This window comes from Python bivittatus, unplaced genomic scaffold, assembly GCF_059951505.1.
Source record: "Python bivittatus isolate LINGU-HERP-01145 unplaced genomic scaffold, Pbiv_v1 ctg000980_np1212, whole genome shotgun sequence".
Classification (NCBI taxonomy): domain Eukaryota; kingdom Metazoa; phylum Chordata; class Lepidosauria; order Squamata; family Pythonidae; genus Python; species Python bivittatus.
The window spans coordinates 44,196,845-44,219,017 of record NW_028277125.1 but is presented as its reverse complement, the minus strand read 5'-3'; the positions used below and the strand labels follow the sequence as shown (position 1 = coordinate 44,219,017).

At 40.5% G+C, this 22,173-nt stretch overlaps 1 protein-coding gene and 1 long non-coding RNA gene across 2 annotated transcripts in view; one reads left to right on the top strand and one right to left on the bottom strand.

The window, feature by feature from the left end:
* The window catches only part of SLIT1 (slit guidance ligand 1), a 144,434-nt gene that overhangs the window by 9,882 nt on the left and 112,379 nt on the right, over positions 1–22,173 (bottom strand). Inside the window, exons 19-26 of the mRNA XM_025167881.2 lie at positions 22,006–22,149; positions 20,266–20,432; positions 18,351–18,483; positions 17,425–17,493; positions 14,852–14,923; positions 13,243–13,314; positions 2,217–2,288; positions 925–1,088 (exon numbers count right to left, since the gene is read on the bottom strand). Of these exons, the coding sequence (XP_025023649.2) occupies positions 925–1,088; positions 2,217–2,288; positions 13,243–13,314; positions 14,852–14,923; positions 17,425–17,493; positions 18,351–18,483; positions 20,266–20,432; positions 22,006–22,149 (893 nt within the window). The remainder of the gene's footprint in view (positions 1–924; positions 1,089–2,216; positions 2,289–13,242; positions 13,315–14,851; positions 14,924–17,424; positions 17,494–18,350; positions 18,484–20,265; positions 20,433–22,005; positions 22,150–22,173) is intronic.
* LOC112540893 (uncharacterized) lies at positions 923–12,405 on the top strand. The gene is made up of 3 exons (XR_003084938.2): positions 923–3,195; positions 4,107–4,217; positions 6,329–12,405. It is a non-coding gene; the product is annotated as an uncharacterized LOC112540893 (long non-coding RNA).

Genomic DNA, 22,173 nt, shown 5'->3' with positions numbered 1-22,173 from the left:
CAAATTCCAACTTGGAATCCAAGTTGCAGAAGATCAGTTTGCCTTCATTTTGCCATGTTCTTTTATGAGTTGGAGTGAAACTGACACAGAGTGATCTTTTAGTACAATATTAATAATGCCTGATCTTGTTAATTGTTACTCCCTTCTCAAGGGTAGTCAGTGTTTTTCACTAGAAGAACATAACTTTACATGCAAAATGTCCCAAGTTCAATTCTAAACATTCCCACTTTTGAAAGGATCCAGAAACAAGTGATACGAAAGACTTTTGCCTAAAACCCAGAGAGTTACTGCCAATCAGAATACTTGGCTAGATGGACTTAAAGTTTCATTTACTTTTTAGTGGTTTGATACACAAGCCCTGCACAGAGTTGTCCCTTTTCCATATCAGAGGATTGGTGACAGACATAGAAGAAAGGGCTCTGACTCAAGGCCTGTTATCATGCTAATTAGGCATTCTGGAAATTATAATCTCATTACATCTGCAAGGCACTAGGCTGACATAGCTAATGTTATGCCTGTGTCCATCCTTCAGGCCTTTCATCAGAATTTGTCATTCATAATCTTCAGTGCCATGGACCATATTAGGGGTACTTTTATTGGCTTCACTGACCAGAATCAACTTCCCTCATTTCATCCTCCTCACATCTCTACACATGAACAAATCCCATGACTCCTTTTTGCATATACCCGATTATATTAACTTCAACAGTCTCAGATTTGTAACATTCATGCCAGCTCCTGACATGGGTTTTAGCACAGATGCCCTGGTCACAGGGAACTCATCTGGGCAGAACAAACTACAGTACACATAGCCAAGATATCTTTAGTTATGCAATGCTGTTCTTCAGAACTGATGTCTTTTCACTACTTTTAGAAAATATTCAGGGAGCCCTTCTATTTTCCTCGTTGGCTTCTGTAGCTTACCTTGGCATTCAAACTTCTTGGCTGGAGTGGTGAGTAAAAGTTTGCCTTCCATATCCGCAGGACCAGCACAACGAGCAATGCCAGGCTCTTTGTAGCCAGTTTTGACCCAGCCTGAGAGCCAGCGCATGTGGCAATCACAGTACAGGGGGTTGGCACCGATTGCTCTGTAGAGCAGGAAGAACCATAAAGTCTGTATAATTACTCAAAATACAAGATCCCTTCTTTTCATCTGGTCGCTCTGTGGAAATGCTTCTAGAGGCCCTAGAACTGATTAATAATCTGATTTCTACTTCTATCTGTTTTTAAAATGCAACATTGTGGCATTTTGGATAGTCTCTATTTTCATCATTTATTTTAAAGGGATGTGTCACACATGCAAGCTTATCATTTGATTTCCTAATACCTGATGCTAAATCTGCTAATTGCCTCAAGTAAAATGCAGTTTGCTCATATCACTCACTCATGCTCTGAGGTTGCAGACACTGTGCAATGACTGTAAACTGAGATAGTATGTAGGATTTCCTCTTCCCTTAAAGATAGTGCTCATAAATATGTCTAAAATAATTTAAAATTTATGTAAATTCTGAAGGCTGAGCCAGGAAAAAGAATCCCAGCCAATTACCAGAAAAAAAATTATGTCCTCAAGATTAAGATTATTTTCACTTGTATTCATGTTTGTAATTGGGACTGTTGTGGTGCTTTAAAGTTTTGAGGTATGTTCACCCAACACACGAAGTGATGGTTTACTGAATAAACACACTTGCTTGGCTTCACTCAATACACTAGGTTCTAATTTATAAATCACAACATGCTAAGCCATAGATGAACAGATCATGTTATGTTAATCCAGCCTTGGTCTAGAACAGTTTCTCCTTCATTCTTCTGAGTTGCAGCAGAAGATACAATGTGCACTCCAGTTTCTTTCCCCATGGAGGGTTCAAGACCTTGCTTTCCTTGTCAGTACACAATGGAGTATTACAAGTTAAGCTGCTATTTCATGATGGAAGATGCCAAAAGGAACTTCAACACATTTCAGCAAGCTACACTGGATCAGTTCCTACCACTACAGAACAATGAGAAAAATGCTACTTACAAAGCTTCTGGAACTACTTTGTCTAGGGCAGTTATTACCCAAGACATGTGCCTAGCACCTTCTCTGCACAGCTGAATAAACACAACTAAACAAATGGTGCTTTCTTTTTTATACCTCCAAGTAGCATCCTACAAAATGCTAGGAAACCTTATATGGAGTAAGAAGAACAAGTGCTTATACTAATGATACAGGTACTCACAGGTGAGATAGGGAGGTAACATCAGCAAAGATCCCTTCAGGGAGTGTAGAGATATCATTTCCATGGAGAGACCTGAATGCAAACACAGGCAATTGTTCTTTAGCTCAAATAAGTGCTCCAGTTATGAAGAGGAAGCAACAAAGCCCTAGCTTTTCATGATGCAATGCCCCATTGTTTACTATCTTTAGAAGGCTATGTTTGGGGCAACGGGTCTTAGTAAACCTGGTGGGATGTTAGGAATTCAGGATTTGGAATGTCATTAAGCCTATTCCCCCATCTCCCTCTTAAGCCAACCATTGGGCTACAGACTGGTATGCAGAAGAAGGCGGCAGATATTAGCTAGACCCACAGTTCCTAAACTGTCTGCCAGGATGCTCCAGGGCACCCCAGAGAACTCACAGGGGCACCATGGCACATTTCACTGCTTAATCAACACACAGTTTGGGAACTGAAAAAGTTTGGGAACCTCTGAGCTAGGCTAAGCAGATCACCCCTCCCCCAGGCACCTCTCCTGGGTCCCTTAAAGAAGCAATACAAGTGCCAGTACAGCCATAAAGATGCTTGGAAGACAAAAGAATGTTGATAACAAGGAGAAGGTATAGATGAAGGTGAGAGGACTATGGAAAGCAAGGACAAGGGAGATAACAGGAAGGAATAGAAACATCAGACAGTAACCGTTATTCTAACGCAGAGTTTTTGTATTCTCAATAAATCACTGTTTTTGTAGTTGCACCTTCATTACCTCACTACCTCTGACCTCATGAATTCATGTAAGTTCTAATTTACATAAACCTATATCAAGGGGTTTCATTCCCTGCCCATTAGACTAGTTAGTTCTGGTCCACAGTGGACTGTAATCTACTGCAGTTGGTGGTTGTATTGACGGGTGTTCTAGTATCAATTATTAAATGTACAATGAAGAAATTTCTCCTACAGTTTGGTGTCAGCAGTGGAATTAACAGAACACAGCATTCCTGTGGTAAGTATCAAAGCACCTCTCTACTGAAATATAAATTGCTCAGGATTGTGATTTTCTTCCCCTCTGTTCTTTGGTGGTGAGCCACATAGGCCTTGGAGGCATGTCTCCATTTATTTCATTCTTCATGTGTGCCTATGTTCTTCAAATGTTGGATCTAGGCTTTGGCCAGTGGTGGGTCAGGCTAGGGTGAGACTGAGAGTGGCTGCAAGCTTCTATCCATTGGTCAGTAGTGGGTCAACCTTAAAGCCTTGAGAAGGGATTTTTTCTTGGATGATTCAGGGTGCCTGTAACTCCCAAACCAATACGTACCTCTGCAAGTAACATGCCTATATTAGTTCCCCACAGATTTCCAGTTCTTACTTGAGGGAACCTTTGACCTTCAGTCTTGAACATCTACGTGTTTGCTTAGATGTGCATCCTAAGCAGTGAGAGTTGGAGCCTGTGGCAGGTGCAGGCAAAACAGATGCAGAGCAGAAGCAGAAGCAGCTTGTGGCTCTGCTTCCCTCTGCCGGTGTGAATGACCAGGCCCTGCCTCCCTGCAGCTCTGGCATGCCTTTTGTGTTCAAGCCCAGTCAGAGCTCCCAAAATTTATCCAAGTCTTTTAGTACTCCAGCCACCCTTGCGGGGGTGTGTGTGTGTCTCAAGACCTAGTGCTACCACCCTTGGCCCCCCCAAAGGCAGCCTTTCCCACCAGTGCCCTTGGCAAAGATGAAATCTGAAAATGACCAAATTGCACCTGCCAGCCTGGCCTCAGCTTCTTGCCCTGCCTTAAAAGGCAAAGGACTCATGAATAAGCATCAAACTCCATGTGGACCTTAAAGGCTGGTCATTTTACCATGCTTCACGTTTTTGAATCCTGTTGTGTTCTTGGATCTTGAAGTTCTGACTTAAGGTTTTGGTTTATTCCACAGCACTCTGAATGACTTTGCTGTGCCCACTGATGTGAATTTACTTTGAGTTTACTCTACCTGGCTTTTCATCTCCCCTACTGCTCATGATGTACAACCTTGCTCTCCTTTCCAGTAAGTCTGTGTGCCAATTTGAGTTCTTGTTTCCTCCCACCACACTCACCATCTTATCTGCAAATGCACCTTCCCCTCAACTATTTCCCTGCAATTGTTTACCCTGGCTCTTCTGAGTCAGAGCCTGGGGGAAAGGGGGCAGGATTGAGACACATGGCACCTAGCCTCAGGATGTGCCTCAATGCGGAGCTGAGACTCTCAAGCAAGTTTGTCTGCCCAGCCTTTTCCTTTAATCTGAAACAAGACTATTCCTTGAAAAAAGCATCCTTTCCCAGGCTCCCTTCCTTGGGGTGCCCCATTCAAACCTGAGGGTGGATGGGATCCCTATGCACTATCTCCTCTCTTCCCCCCACCCTTAAATTTTTTTTTTGGCTGCATTCTAAAGTCAAGTTTGGCTTTATCTAAAATACAGAGAATTATGTAGCTCAATGATTCTTTATAGCTGCAGTTATAGAAATTTTATGATAAAATGCTGTCAGGCAGAGTGATAATCACAAACACTCCTGTTTGTGCAGAGCGCAGCAAAAACTCCAGGAAAATATTAGCCATGAAAGCAAACACAATGCAATGTCCATTTCTTGTTTCCCAAAGAAATCCAGTCAGAAAATATATACTAACTGGTGTTTATTGATAAAAATGCAAAATTCCATAAAATGCAAATATCATACAAAATATAAAGAAAAACACATCTTCTCATTTAATGTAGCATCCAAGACTTATTAGCAACACAAGCTTAACAAAATCTCTAGCTACAAACTCTTAGAGAAGAGGTACGCTACTTGGTACTTTGTTACAACTACGTAGCCCATAAAACCTACATAGTGGCTAACACTAAAACAACTAACAACTACTCAGAGAAGCTGAACATTTTCCTCCCCTTGTATTATAGCTCTATGCCACCCCCACTGGGTACCTAGCATACACACGCCAATAGGTGGCAGTAAATAGCACAATACACACCACACAATAACAGGTGTTTTTCACATGATCTCTGTAGTCAAAATATTATTTGTTATTGTTGTAAAGATAACGGGATGAATCCTTTCCCATGAGAAAGAAAACCCTGACAAATGCATGGATCTTTCTTATGCCACTGTGGTGTTATATATATCAAGAGAAAGAAAGTCTGGTGTGCCCATTGTTGTTTCATCTTGTTGCATTTTCCTTGCTCACAGATTCTACATCCTTTGTAAAATAGTGAGAGATGAATTTTATTTTGGGAAACTAGGAACTCATGAAAACGAAATATTTTTCAAGATTTTTTGCACATGCTCAGAGAGTAGAGATTTCTGCATGCTACTCTTTTTCTGGACCTGTGCAGCTGCAACTAAGTCCTTATTCTGCTGATTGTGATTTCCCTCTCTGTGGCTGAATCCCTCTGAATCCTCCTGGGAAGGGATTTATTGTACACATTTAATGTTATAATTTATTTATAACATTAAGTTATCAAACATATAATTTGTACTCGTGTGAGTTTATTTCAATCTCCTTGGCTTTCTGTGCCTGGCTTGTTTCTTATGCTCTTGCTATGGGGGAGAAAATGAGCAAAATGGTCTTGGTAGCTACTGGAGGATTCTTTCTGAGTTCCTTCTCTTTCTTTCGTTCGCTCCTTTCTGATGTGGGTCTCTCACAAGATGCCAAGCCAGTGAAGGGAAAAAAGTCTCCCTCAGGAAACGTCTGTTCCTCAATGCTTGGTCTCAAGCTACCAAAGGAGGGTGGTGACCTTCTTGTCCCTCCTCTTTTCAAGGGGATCCTGGGACTTACTGCTCCCCCTATCAATACACCCACCTGCCCCTAAGCCTAAATGCATGGATTTGATGAGGGGGGCGGCATCTACAGGCTCCAAGGTTTCTTGACTCTCCCTCTCTTTGGGATTGGTGCTGTGACAAACCTTGCTGGCTGAGTTTTTCCTGATGGTGCTACTCTAGTGTGATGCCCTCCTTGTGGCAACCTCTCCCTTTCGTGCTTGTGGGAATTTTTAAGTGCAGCCAATATATAATGGATAAGAGTCTTGTAAATTTTAACTGTGTTTAATAGAATTAATTGGGGGAGGGGGAGGGGGGATGGTTATAGATTGGTGGTTCATTTATCCTCTTTTTCTGCACACAAAGACTTTTCTCTGCTGATCAGATTCCTGGCTAGAAAACTAAGAAGGAGGCTGAAAGAAGAGGAGTACCATCTCCATGAAACTTCAAGAAAATAAGTCTGAATATTCCAGAGAAGCTAAAAGCAAGAAAAAATAATATTAAGTCTGGAAAGGACTTCTGATTCAAGGAAATGTTTCTTGAATACATGATTCATTTCAAAGTGTTGTTAGTTAAGCACTGACATGTCTTTGAGAGTTTTAGAATTTAGTGGGTGCTCATTGTCTGTTTTTATGATCTCACGTACAGAGATGTGTACAGTTCTGGCCTTTTTATGCATCTCAGACTGCCACTCCAGCCAGATGTTTCCAACAAGAGCAAGCCAGAACACCATAACATGGTCTTTTCCCCAGTCTTACTCCCTATAGATTCTTTTAATATGCTGCTTGTGATTTTAATGAAGCTATAGGACCAGTTTCTCCTACAATGTCCTTTTAAGAACTGTTCAAAGGGGAGAGAAGACTTTACATATTCTTTCCTTATTTTTAATAATGTTTAATTTACAGTTAAAGCTTACCATATTGTTTTATTATTTTTAGACACTTCTGGGCTTTGACACCACCCTGATTATTTTCCATGACCCCCAGCCTCTTATATTCCAGGAGAGGATTGCCTCTCTGGTATGGAATGCCCCCAAGGTCTACCTGGAATATTGGCCAACATTATCTTTAATCAAACAATGTTAGCCCATTTTTATCAGTCTAAGACAACATCCCAGTCACCTGCCCATTCCCTGAAACCTGGAGATTATGTCTTCCATCCATGGGTTTCAGAGAAAATAACTGGCCAGTGCCACGATGGACTGGACCTTTCCAGGTGCTGCTAACCACCCTTATTGCCCTACTCATAACCCATACCTCCATAAAGTGTGAAATTCAAGAGTGCACACATCCCTTGCCGGGAAAATTATCAAGCCAATGTAGGTGAAGATGAGATTTATATCCTCCCATCCACTCATCTAAATTGAATTCGGTGAGCCTCCAAACAATTTTTCTCAAGAATCCTGTTCCATTCTGCACTATGGAAATATGCTTACAAGATTACTAGCTTAATTGATGGGGTAGCTAGGATGCTGTTGGAACACTACTCTATCCTCTCCTGTTCCCTGGAGAAGTTCATGTATTAATTACTTTACTGCAATAAGTGATAGAGCTATATTCATTTACGCCACCAGGATGTTAGTATTGAACTTTACAAATATGCATACCTGGGCTCTTTATTTGCAGGAATAAAGCATACAAAGCATTGCCTCAAGATGGAAGGAGAATTGTGAGTTTGGGTTACTTACTCCAGTGTGATCCTAGTTGGGAGCTAATTTCTGGACATATCCTCAATCTGGGAAGTTTCTTAAAAGGATACCTGTTCGGAAAACTCATAATACTGAGTTTCTGTGAAGGAATGTAGACCTGGCCTTGGGAGTGGAGAAAGAATGACTAAACCATTAAGGGAGGACTTTCAGAAAAGATTAATCAGTCCTGAGAAAAAGGAGAGCATGAAAAAAACCCAACCCTCAAAAGACAGTCAGGACCAGAAATATTGGAACAAGGATAACTGTTTTGGCATTTGGCCTCTGTACACCACCACACTGAAGTTGAAAGGAAACACACCCAGATGGGAGTGAAGCCAGGACTTTCAGCTGTAATTCAAGGGGTTTGACAAAAGTGGGACACTAACCCTTCAGGAAGTACAGCCAGTGCTGACTGTAGCTGCACCTTGACTTTGTTTGCATAAGATGGGGCACAGAGAAACTGAGACACTTTCAAGATTCTGTTATTTTACCCTACAATAATATACATATTCCTGGAATCCCTTCTATGCCTGTTTCTTGACCTTGTCTACTTTAAAGGGTTGGCAACAAACTTGAAAGCCGCACTACTCTCTCATCAGAAAGGCAGTGGACCTTGCCTTCTGGACCTGGAATATGATGATAGATCCTCAAGGCACTCTGATGTCTGCAAAACAAGTTGCCAGAGCACTAGTTCAGTATCAGTAGGAAGTGAATACACAAACAATGAACCTGCATAGTGCTGTGATACAGCTAGCACAGCAATTGGGACAAAGCTTACCTCAGCCTGGAGCAGCCCCACAAGTTGCTGCACAGCTAGTATTACTTTGTTCTCCTGGAAGTCTATTAGATAAATTTTGGGGTGGGGGGTTGAACACAAATTCCTGATTTTCAAAATGCAGGCAGAATTGGATTGGACCAAGGCCACCTTTGTTCCTAGTCTGCTGAAAGAAGTGGCAGCCAAATAGGTTGTGCTGCTCATTGAGGCAATCTTGCATTGTTGGATAATTGCAAGAACTTCAAGAAAAGATTTATAATTGCTTTGGACAACTCAGCTAGGAAAGCAACAGCAAATTGGGACATTCACAATCTGAAGCAAGGAAGTTGCTGAGTTCATGAATACATGGTTAATTTCCAGCTGTATGCCAGAGATGCGTATTGGACTGATCTTGTCCTGATTAATTGGCTTTGAGAAGGACTTTCTGATGAACCAAGTAAGACAAAGCATGCCAAATATTTGGAAGCACTGTTTCTTATTAATCGATGGGTGATTGTCAGAATTGAGTCACAGAAGAAATAATAGAGGCAGGAGGGTGTACAGGCTTCTGCCACCCCTAACTTCTCTCCCTGTGACCTGCTCAGGTGGTCCTATAACCACTATAGAACCCATGCAGATAGGAGCAGTGAAGAGATCCTTGTCTGCAGTGGGGAAATACAGGAGGGATCTTGGTTTATGCTTTTACTGTGGAGCTCTAGGACACTTGTCCTTCTTCTGAATTGGCTGGAAAGTGCCACACTTGTGGAACTACAGGTCACCTCAAGAGTAAATGTCCAAATTGCTCCAGAACAAAAGCTTCAGGAAACTCATCATCCAAATAGCTATTAGATGCAAGAAAAAATTTCTCTCCTCTCTCAAAAGTATCAACAGTCCCATTCTCTTCCTTCTCTTCCTCCTCCACCATTGTTTGAATTGCCTCCCTTGCCAGAAAAGTACAGATTTTCCTGAGGTTTGAGGAAAAGAGGAAGCAGCTGCCTTGCCTCCTCATTGGGTGTTATGATTGTACTGTCAACTTAAAACCTGGAGCCAGATCCCAAGTAAAAGGCAATAACCCATGTCCATGCAAGAGTTAATCACTTTAAAATAGTTTCTGGATAACAGTCTAAAGAAAGGATTTATTTACCCTTCTACATAACCATCATCTGCCAATGTTTCGTGTAAAAAAGAAAGATGATTCCTTGAGAGTTGTGCACAATTAGAGACTTCTGAACTCCGTAACCATTAGCAACCATTGCACACTGCCTCTTATTTCAGATCTGCTGGATCACTTTCAGAAGGCATACATTTTCACTAAATTGGATTTAAGAGATTACAGTTTGATCTGAATGGAAGAGGGCCATGAATATTTAACAGTTGTTTATCTTATAGCAAACCTGAATACACAAATTGGTTATTGCCCCATGGTCTTATCTAGATTCATGAATTAAATATTTTAATTTTAAATCTTTTCTGATATTTTAGACAAATATGTAGTGGTGTATGGGGATGACATCCTGAATTTTTCAGAGGGCCCAATCTTACATGAGCCTCAGGTCAGAAATGTCCTAAAATGCCTTCTCAGCCACAAGCTGTTTGAAGAAATATACATCTGATCTTCCCCAACTGGGCTATTTGAATTATCAGATCTCTTCAGAAGGAGAAGAAATGGATCCTGCAAATGTACAATCAGTTCTCACATAGCAAGTGCCTAAAAATATGAAAGATGTTCAACATTTTTTGGGCTTTGCCAACTTTATAGATAATTCATCTCCAATTTTGCAGAACCCACAAGACCACTCAATCAACTTCTGAAAAAAGAAATTTAAATGTTGTACTCAACAGCAAGTTACCTTGAAAAATCTCTTTGATCCCAATCACTACTCAGGCATCCAAATCCCACTCACCCCTTTACTGTAAAAAGTGATGCCCTAGAATTGGTTTTCGGAGCTGTTCTCTTGCAAGTTTTGGCAAAGGATGGGAGGATCTTTTGCCTTTCACATTTTACTCTAGATTCCTCCTCTTGGCTGAAAGAAACTATGATATTTTCAAGGAGAGATCTGCTGGCCATAAAAGCAGTATTCCAACAATGGAGGCATTTCTTGGAGGGAGCAACCCACCAAAAATATGGAGCACCTGCAAAAGGCACAGACTCTCATTCCATGTCAGATCAGGTGCATACATTTTTTTCCTGTTTCAATTTTTATATCAACTATGTTTCTAGTTCACAGAAAAAGCTGCTACATGCACTCTTGTGCAAACCTAAATATATCTATTCCCTAGCCATGTCACCATGATCTTGTAACAGAACAATTTTACTACCCACCCCCCAAAAAAACAAAGAGACACTCAGAGGAGCAGGCAGTAGATCTGTTGGATTGGATTTGCTTGCAACAACATGACCCATATGTCAGGGGTTGGATGCCGGGGAGCCCCACCAACCAATTCTTCTCCTTTCTCTATGACTGAAGGACTTATTTCACAATGGTCTTTTATATGTTCCTCTTCCTCTCAGGGAAGAGGTATTACAACTTTACCATGATAATAAAACTGTGGGACATGGGGTGAGTGTCCAAAACATTGCATCTTGTGCTCAGAAAATTTGAGTGAAAGAGTGAAAGCTGATGTCAAAGACTATGTTTCATCCTGACATGTATGTTGCTGAGCTAAGACTCATGAATAAGCCAGCTAGTTTGTTCCAACCACTCCCCTTCCATTCTGGACTGTGGGACATATTTTCCCTGGATTTTATTACTGATCTTTCAGCTGTAAAAGGTAACATGACCTTTTTGGTGCTAATGGATTTGTTTACCAAGATAGGTCATTTTTTTCCCAGCAAGGGACTATCACTGGCTTAGGAGACTGCCCAACTCTTTTTAGACCACGTTTTTTGATACAGAGCTTAATCAATCATGTGATCTCAGATTATAGTACTCAATTTACACCTATGTTTTGGAAGGCACTTTCCCACTTCCTGGCATTCATATTCATTTGTAATCCTCTCATCATTCATAATCTGATGGATAATTGCAGAACACAAACATATTACTTGAAGAGTATTTACACTGCTGTCTCTTATTAGCAGGATAATTGAATTACTGCCTCTTGCAGAATTTGCCTATTACTCATTGCATCAGCATGCCTCCTTTTCTACCAGTCTACAGTTACCACCCTTGGATCTTGTCCTCCAGAGCTCCTGCCTCCATTGTTCTTCAAGCCTTTGACTTTCTCCAGGAGAGAGAGGCTGCTCTTAAAGAAGCAGTTCGATTTGGCCAAGGCTGTATACAAAGGTACAGCAGATGTACACAGACAAGATTTTGCTAAGTAGTGGGGAATTTGTGTGGCTTTCCACTAAGTATTTGCTTTCCTCCAGCCTAAGAAGTAGGGCTTGTGCTACTTAGTATGCATTTAGATATTCCAACTGGACACTGTGTGGATAAAATGCTGTAGGAAGCAAAGCATTGGATTTCAAAGCAACAACTTGAAAAATGAAGGAACAAGAAATTGAATTACAAGGGTTTCTATGAGTGGAGCTTGAAGAGATGCAGAGCAGACTGAAGCTTCAGAAGGAGGGACTGAAGAAGAAAAATGGTATTAGCTAGGCTAAGCAGATCATCCACAGCCACACCCAACCTCTGTATACCTCTCCTGGGCCCCATAGAGAAGCAGTAAAAATGCTAGTACAGCCATAAAAAGACTTGGAATACAAAGAAATGTTGATTACAAGGAGAAAGGATATTTGAAAGCAAGGAAATCTATGGGAAGCAAGGACAAGGAGGATAACAGGAAGAAACAGAAACACCAGACATTCATCATTATTATAACACACAGTCTCTATAGTTTCAATAAACTTTTGTTTTTGTAGTTCCACCTTCATTATCTCTATCTAGACCTCACTATCTCTGATCTCATAACGTACATGTATATTCTAATTTACATAAACCTATATCAAGAGGTTGCATTCTCTGCTATTACACCGGTTCTAGTCTTTGGTACATCAAAATAAACTGCAATTTATGCTTCTATGGATGGGTGTTCTGATCTCCATTATTAAATGAACTCATACAGGATAAATTTCTCCTATGCAGGTAACTGACATGAGTAATGGAAAATAATGGAAGACAATAACTGCACATATAACTTGTAACGAGCATGGCCTATATGAAGGAAAGGTCTCTCAGATCATAGGAAATAAATCAATTTTCCCTCAAGCACTCCACAAGAAGGCCAAATAGTATCCAAGGGTACCTATATCCCCATAGGCATTTCTTTTGACTCCTCTAAACACCATATTCCACCTCACTTCTTTTTAAATAATCCTTTAGTTTAAACATAAATAGGAAGTTGGCCTGCAGCAAAGTAAGGTTTCAGCCTCTAATTTTGTCTTTATTTATAAGAGTGCCTCAGTCCCCACATAAACCCCATGGTCATTATTTCAAAAGTAACAAACAGCTTTGTTTGAAAGTTTGCCCACCTGCCCAGTAAAAAACAAAGTTGAGTTGAGGTAGTAGAAAGCATTCTGGGGGTTGGGCTAGAGCAATGATGGAGAGACACATAATAAATTCTAGCAAATGTATGATTTATGATTGGTCATTCAAAATGGAAGCTCTTTTCTCAGATTGCCCACAACATGCCCTCAAAATTCCAAATGTCCCTCCCAGTTCCAGAATATTGTCTCACTCTACAGTACTCTTTGCCTGGCTGCTATCTATTAAAACAAAATAACAACCAGGCAAAATTCATTCTCCAGTAAACCATAGACTAACAGAAGATTCCTCAGAGGAATGAAAATGGAGGAACAGGTGATAGCTATGAACTGGGGACAAAACATAAGATACATACAGCAGCCGTAGTGAATGGAGACCTTCAAAGGCCAATGAGGGGATACACTGTAATGCGTTGTAGCTGAGGATCCTAGGTGAAGTTGGAGAGAGGTAGAAACAATTTGAATAATCACATGTTGTGTAAATACAACCCACACATTGACTGTATCCTTGATCCCCCTCCCTAGTATTAGTTTTGCAAGATGCACTAATGGATAACTCATATAAAAATCTTAAATATTTGGAATCAGAATCTCTCTCCCCATCAACCCCATTTTGGACAGGCTATAAACCACCACTGCTTTGCACAGTAAAAAGCTGTATAGCAGATGCCATTATTAAGTCTCTGGGAAATCCACACAACCGCCTTGCCCTGGCACAAGGAAGGCCCACTAACAGTTTCCTGAGAACATAATTTTATGCCTCTGCCTGTATCTCAGTGTCTCCCACAGCTGGCTTAAGGATGCTTTAAGGTGCTACACTCTAGTAGTGGCATTTACCCTAATATCCCACCTTAACACACTGTATGCAGGCAATGTAGGGTGCATTAATGGGCATCAGGGAGGTGGCCTGAAATGACATGCTCTGTGATGGCAATCTTGTGACTCAAATTAGTTCTACTGGTTTCCTATGAGACCACCCTCTTCAGTCTGGTCTCTGACCCTTTTTCCACTCTAAGTCCTCTTTTGGTTGTAAGGGAAACTGGAACTCCAGTTTTTTCAGCCACTTTTGGGGGGGGGACTGGGGGGGTGAACTGGTCCACCTAGACAGGGGGAAGTCTTGAAATTGACTAGCTCATGCCTCACTTGACATATGGAATCAAAAGTGTAATCCAAAGAATTGGCTGTTCTCCTTCTCTTGCCTGCCTAGCTAGGAATTCCCTACTTAGTGGCCATTGTTCCCAGGGATGCCCTGGGACCTTCCTTCTTCTCTTTACAGTGTTCCCAATCAATCTCCACAGCTACACAATTTCTGTTTGCTACCAGATGGCAGCCACCAGATACAAAAACTAACATTTTGCTGCTACCTAATGGTTTGAACCATAGAACAATTGACCAGTTGACCTAACAGAGTGTGAAGCCCTAAAACTAATTAGACAACCCTGGCTTAATGTATCTAGTTGGTGATACATACAATACTAGATGGTAGCCAAAAGATAACAACCCTCTTTTCTGCCACATAGTGGTCAATAGTCAGTCAACCAGTTGTCCCACATTTGTTTCAAAAAAACAATAGGCCACTGGGAAAAGAAAAAAAAATGGTGTGCATGGAGTAATTACAGCAGTATGCATTCTAAATGGAATAGGTTTTTCATATTTTAGATGATGCTGGGCTGGGCTGGAATTACAGCCAAATCACAGGCCTTGGGATATATTGCATTAAATCTGGATGGCCAGCAGCTCAGCATAGGTGTGTTCCAGGTACCTGATAAGGATGTTCTACAGGAGCAGCAAGAGTTTGGAGAACATGATTTCCTGCTAGCTGTAGGGTGGGAGGGGAACATGGCAAAACAGCTCTGTGGATGTGGCCTTTGCCCATGTTTCCACCACAGGAACCCAAAGATATCTCTCCCTGCAATCTGAAATAGCGCTTCTCTTTTTGATTCAGCTCTGTTAAAAAACACTCACAAAGTGGTCAGTTGGCTCATATTGGTGAAGGAATTGTTGCTGAGGAAGCTGATCTTATTGTTGCTCAGGTCCCTGCAAAACAGAAGCATAGTGCAAGTTCTAATATCACTTATATCTTTCTGCAATGCCATTCTTCCCTCCTCTCATTTCCCAAGCCAAAATCTGCAATCCTCTGCAACTGTAGTTCCAGTACATCCATCACATATACTGATAAGTTTGCTTTGTCCTTTGACAGAACTTTTGTGCAAGTGACTGCATGATGTTAGTTAACTCTTCTAAGCCCTGGTCTATAAGATATTGCCAGAACCATTGTTGTGCAGGAAGAAAGACATTTAAGGGCATGTATGCTCTGAATGTTACAAAAAGGGCATAGCATTTGGACAGGCAAATGTTCTCCAAGGATAGGTAATCTTAGAACCTTTGTGTCACAGGTTTGTTTAATATCCAAGGGTAGGTTATCCAGACTCATCAAGATATTCCCAAGGAGACGCTGCACACACACACAGGCTTTTCTCTCCCCTTTTATGTTGGGGTTCCTTTACTTATAAAACCAATATGCACAGTACCAAAAGTGTTCTTTTTTTCTACCCAGGTGTCCCACTGATACAGTTTTCACCTAATCTATATTTCTATTGCTCAGCTTACTCTTATACTACTCTAACTATTAAACTACTACTATCCCTAGAATATCTACTACTATTTCTAGGTACTAATGCTCCTGGCCTTTCCACAAATCTTGACTGTTACTCTCTCCCTTGCTTCCTTCTGCCTCTCCTCTACACACCAAAACACCCACTACTACCACACCCAGCTGTTCCAAACACGGGGCTTTTTATACAATCTCTCCCCCATTTGGACGCTGAGGTGTTTTAGAATTAAAGGGGCAGGCACACAATTCCAGCTGCCTACACTCTTTTCCAACCCATCCTTCCACACTTTGCTATTAATTTTAGGATAAAGCTTTAACCATATTTTACCAGACAGAAAGTAAAATAAATAGGTAAAATTCCACCTGCTGAGTTTCTCAGGTAGATAATAAACCAAGTGAGGTGCAATAGTCCAGATAGAAAGAAAATATTATTCTACACTGCACAGAAAAACACACAGAATCACATCTGGGAGAACAGTCATGAGAATGAGGATCTCCAATCACTTTAAGAATTGAATCTGATTTCCTAAAAGTTTCTAACACACTGTTGTAGAAGCAAAGCCACTTTGATTTTCTAGGTACTTCAAAATACTGAGAACATAAACTCAGTGGGGGTTATCGAAAGACCTTAGTATAAATAGAAGAGAATATATGTAGCTCAGGGTTGAACTGTGGAGTCCTTGGTGCTCTCTGAGCTTGGTTGTTTGTTTGCAGACATTTCATTACCCAACTAGGTAACATCATCACTGCAGGAGAGTGTGCGGCTTGCCCCCCATTTATATATAGTGTTGGTGGTAGAGTGTTTTTCTCCTTGGTAGTTCCTTGATTAGGGTATTGTTTTCTGCTTGATTGTTTGTCTGGTGTTAATCCCTGCTTATCTGGGTGTTGGCTGCTGGAGAGGATATGTTCTGATCTTTTTGTTTCCTTCTTAGCTTTTTTATTGTCTCCTATGAATGGACCTTAGTATAGTTGATTTCTGTTTATATTGGACAAGTAGGCATTTTAAGAAGAATTGGCCAATCCATCATTCTATTAGCTGTACCCTATTCAAAATAGCTGAGTTTTTCTTGTAACTTTATTTGCTCTATGAGAGTGCTATGACTAAGAAGACTAAATAACTAAGAAAACTGAATCTAAAAATGTTTCCCAGTAATTAATTTTTCCTTAAGACTTTTCCATTCTTCTGCTTGAAGCATCATTTTATGTAATGCAAAATATTTCTATTTCTCTCCTCAGATGTTTTCTTATGCAGAATACTGAAGATAAGAGGAGACTACCTCTCTTGATTATTTCTTGGTCTTCTCTGATGCCTTTCTATTTGAATATACAAATAGTTCTATGCCATTCCATGCTTTTAATTAAACACTGCTTTTTGCTAGTTATTGAAAAAAGAATGTGAAAGATAAATCACTGGGTTGTCCAGGGCAGCCTGGCCTTATGGTCTACTTTTGTTCATAACTATGTGAAGCTTTACTGGCATTTCAGTAAAAACATGGCCATCTGCTTCTTTTTTTATATATATCTGCACTCAGTCGTTACCGACTCTGCAGTGACTGCTTTTGGACGAGTCCTTTACAGTTTTCAAGGCAAGGTGTTTCAGAAGACTTCCTATATACCCCCTTATCTTCTGCACTGGCTTTAATCTGTAGCAGTACATCAATTAACAACACATTGATGTACAACTTATGTCTCTCCCTATTCATTCCTTGTCCAAACTAGATATGCAGCAAAGGAATCCAGGTCACCTACTCATCTGGAGTCAGGAAGTTGGAGAAAATGGATCTAGATTATGGTGAAGATCTTAGCAGTTTTCAGAAAATCCTAGAGGGTGTTATGATCCATATATTTAATCTCTACCATCTCCAGGAAAGACCACTGTAGGTTCATCTGATGAGTAACTTCTCAGGGCTTCTCAGACACTTACACCAGCTGCAGGTAACGGAAAGTGGAGAGTTGTCCTGGGATAAGGATGAATTGGTTACCATCCAAATAGCTGCAAGAATAATAAAATATGTATCAGATATTACAACTGAAAATGTGGGTGGAGCCAGTACAAAGTTCAAGATCTTCATATACAAAGTGTTTAATCTGAAGATATACTGCCTTGCTCTGTTACTGCTGTGCAGATTATTCATTAACATTTATTAACGTTAGAGAGCAATGGAATGATAATTATGGCCCTTTCTGCATACCACAGATACACTATTTGTGGATGATAAGGCAGAATACAAATTCCCAATAATACCCAAATAAATCCATTTCCCATACAGAAAGAAAAGTTCAATTGTTGCTGAACATCCAAAGGTATTTTTAATCTTTATTCCAGTGTTTCTCAACCTTGGCAATTTGAAGATGCTGGCTGGGGAATTCTGGGAGTTCACACATCTTCAAGTTGTCAAGATTGAGAAGGACTGCTTTATTCATACAAACGGCAGCAGAACTGCAAATGCTGTACAGCTCAAGAGGTGCATCTCACTTGGTTCTCCAAATCCAGAGTGAACCACCTGAGACCCATCCAGCCCCTGAAAGGTACAACGCCAATAGCTCTTCCAAACTTTGCTAGTCACATGTGTCATTTTTAATGTGATCCGAGAAAACTTAAATACATGGAAAGTAATCATATTAACTGGTTTTAATAAATTTAATGTGATCTGAAATACAGTTTAGTTTTTGTACTGGCTCCACCCACATTTTTGTCCTATTTTTTGGGACTGCAGTCTCTGGCACCACCTCAAAACCAAATGTGGTTGTTAGCCTGAAAAAAATTGTGCTAGTCCTTTAGTCCAGGGATACAATGGGCCAGTTCTCATAATGCCCCTTCTAGCTGACATCCTGCTTATCCATACTCACAGCTCTGTAACGTTCTTGGGTATTCCTTTTGGGAGGTTTTTCAGGTGCTTATTGCTGCAACGAACTACCGTGTCTAGGCAGGTGCACTCTTGGGGGCACTGAGGGCGTGGGAAGCAGATTGTCTCCTCCTGACCTGCCAAGGGACAAGCCAAAAAGAATGCAATGTGAGACTCCAGAGGTCAATATTGTCCCAAATCTCTGCAGGGAATTCTGGGTTTTCTATTGGTGTCCAGGTCTTTAAGAGCCAGAAACACCAGGAACAAGTAGAACTCAGGATGTTAATCAACTGATGTGATTAATTCATTACCGATAACAATGTAGGCTTTTATTGGAAGTGATAGAACGGTCCCTTTTGAAACTGTGCCTTCCTATTGATTTACAAGAGGGTTTCAAGGCAGTGAAGTACACTCAAAAGGCTAAGTTAACTTATTTTTTCTGGGTTGCAGCTATCCTTACCCATCCTCCACACAAAGGCTATGCTGAAAGCAACTACTGTATTTGGATCAAGGCCAATGGCATAAAATTGCTTGCCAAAGTGCACGTGATTTATCCCTTTAGTGAATCAGTATTATATTAAATATCTTCAAAATATTTCTTGCATCAAGATATTCTTATTTAGTTTGAATTGTTAAACACCATAGCTGATTAAATTGCTTTGTTCTTAACCAACTAATCAACTTTAAAAAACAGTGCTTCAAATCAGTGGACATCGGAAGCATTACATAATTAGGACACCCTGCGTGTTCGGCAAAGGTAACATTTCAGCTGATTTGTGGCTTGAAGATACTAGATCAGTTTTCTCTACTTTGTTGCTACTTTTCAATGCTTAGTTTCAGTGTATCTTTCTAAAGGCCACAAAGTTGTGTGGATCATATTAGGTCAGTTGGTCATGCCCATGCATTTGTAACTGAGATAGCTAAGGTCAGCGCTGAAACATGGTAGTTTCCATCCAAAGACTGGGAGGAGGGCAGAAAACTGAGCAACTGCCCCGCAGACTGCAGCTCTCAGAGTATTTCTGAACAAAGTGGCCCAAGGAATTTGAAGGGGGTCACCCACGTGATTCCACTCCACTCCACTCCACTCCTCACCTTATTTCATAACACATACAGTTTTTTGTGCCTTTCACAATAACCTTTTATGCTGTCCCCATTTCAGTCAATGCCAAGTGTGAATTGCTTTTGCACCTTTTGAATGACTTGTCAGAGTTGGACCACTAAAGATCTGACATGTTAAAAGTGAGGGAAAAACTAATTTAGTTATCATTTCAATACAAAATTCAAGCTTTCCTAACCTAGCTGCAGATAAGAATGCAGTTGTTATTATTTGATATTCACCATTTCCCTGATTTTTCTGATGTAAGTTTCTAAATAAAACATTCATACAAAAATAGTTTGCTAACTGGGACAGGTTAAAAAAACTGGAAAGGAAGGAAGAAAAAAAGCACACAAAAATGTGTATATCGGTAAAAGTGACATGACATATGCATTCTATTAGAGGAAAATGCTTGCAAAAATGGGTGGATTGACCAATGTGCATCAAAATTTGCAAAATGATGCAGCAATGGGACAGAACAAATATAGTTCAAAAATAAGAATCTAAGCAAATTAAGATTTGTTGAAATGTAGAATGAGACAGTCCCATGCTCTACTGAAGTCCATTACTTTGCAGCATGTGTTTATGTGAATGCCCTCTGCTATTTTAGATTTACAACAAAATGTTGAATACAGAAATAGGATAAAGAAGTCAATTGGATCTTTGCACCGTATTTAAGCATGGCACTTTACTAATCTGGATTGCACTGATCTTTTAGCAGAGACAAGGAGATTTGGTGCACATATACAAGAAACCTCATTGTGCAAAACTTGCATTTTTGCTGTCCTTGCTATTACCCAAACACTGAGCGCCTGTAAGTTACCTTCCTCACACCTGAAGTCGGGGAAGGCAACATCCTGCAGTGGGATTTGGCGCAGAAAATCTGGATTATGGCAGCGTGGATTCCCAGTCACAATCTTCCTCTTGCGAAGCCAATCACCCAGCCAGGCCAGATGACAATTGCAATTGAAGGGGTTAGCCAGCAGGTTCCTGGGTTCAAAGGTTGTGGTAAGAAGATAAATATTCCCAGTGTTGATGGAAATCTTAACTGCCCTGCAGATAGAATTAAATTCCCTCTCCTCTTTTAAACCCAATCCCCTTCCTCATATCTAGTAAACACATAATCTATATTCGTGATAACATAAATCTACTTTATATTATATTGAGTTAAACTATTAACAATTTAGTATTGTCTACTGCCAGCCTTTCCCAAACATGGATGTTCAGATATTGTTACACTATCATTTATAATTTTATTTCAAGCAACATGGGTACTAGTCAGGGATTATAAGAGTTCCATCCCATTGGCATCTAAGGCTCCTCTATAGGGAATACCAGCAGCTCCCCAAGGTAGGAAAAACTGGTCTCAATTGATTACCATGAAGTCTGCAAGGTTTCAAGAATAGACCACCAGCAGACCATTCAGACTGGCTACCAACCCATGTGGTTTTTTGTTTTTTTTAACTTGTTCATAAAGGTTCCTCATGGTTGCTAAGGACATAATAGATAACAATTGCTGGGAGCACAAGTCAGAAGGAGTCTGGTAACACCTTCTGAGTCTAACAAATTTTATTATGAAGTGTAAGCTTTTGTGAGATGCATCGAGTAGCTAAACTTCATCAAGCTTATGGATTGAAAAGGACCTAAGAGACTCCTTTTGATTTTTGTCCACCATAGACTAACATAGCTCTCCTCCTGCAATGAGAACACAAGTAGTTGGATGCTACAGCACTTGTGTTCTGGCTGTGAGCTTCCTGTTAGCCTCTGATTGGCCACTGTGAGAACAGGATGCTGGTGAAATAGAGCTTTGGTCCAATTCAGCAGAACTGTTCTTATCCCTTACGTCTTTCCCAACATTGCTACAGAAGAGCATCTTTCATCTGGGGAGGTCATGAACTGAATCAAGGAGCTCTAAGTTAAGACATCTTGCTCAAGTCTCTCCTTTGAGTCATAAACTCATTAAACTGCCTTAGGCAAATTGTTACTCTTGTATCTCATGCTCCTGTAAAAGAGGAGTGAGCAATCATGCTTAGAAGATAAGATGAAACTTTGTTTTGACTCAAGCAAATGGTATAAATACTCATTTATTATAATTCTTGTGTATTTTAATAGCTTTGTTCCCCAATAAAGAGACTTCATTACACTTACAAAATGGCGAGTTAAAATCAAATATTAGCAATATGCAAAATAATTTCTCAGCAACATCCCATGTTTCCGTAATAATGATAAATACCTAGTTCAGCAACTGTGGCATTTCAACACGGCCCCCAGCTGAAAGTGAAAAGGACCATTCTCCCAAACTAGAATTTCCTGTTGTTTAGTCACAGCTCCAGAGATGTATCCCTTTGCAAACAGCCCTCTGACAGCAGTGCTGCACCCAACAACTATTCAAAATTTAAAATGGCAACACCCTGAATCTGGACCAGTTTATGATGGTAGCACATTTCTGAGACCAGAGAATAGTTTGGAAAGGAAAAAAATAAAATAAAATAAAATCCAGGAGAAAGGACCATGGATGTGTATCTGTTAGCTTTAACTAAAATTTCCCTGCCTCACAACTCACAGAGTAGAGAGTGACTGCAATGTATCAAAAGCCCCGGGTGAAATAATGCTGATCTGATTGTCATACAAGGAGAGAAGGCGCACGCTGCGCAGCCCAGTGAAGCTGTCATTATGAATGCAGTTGATGCGGTTGTTCCTCAGCATCCTGGGGAGATAAGATAAGATGGGA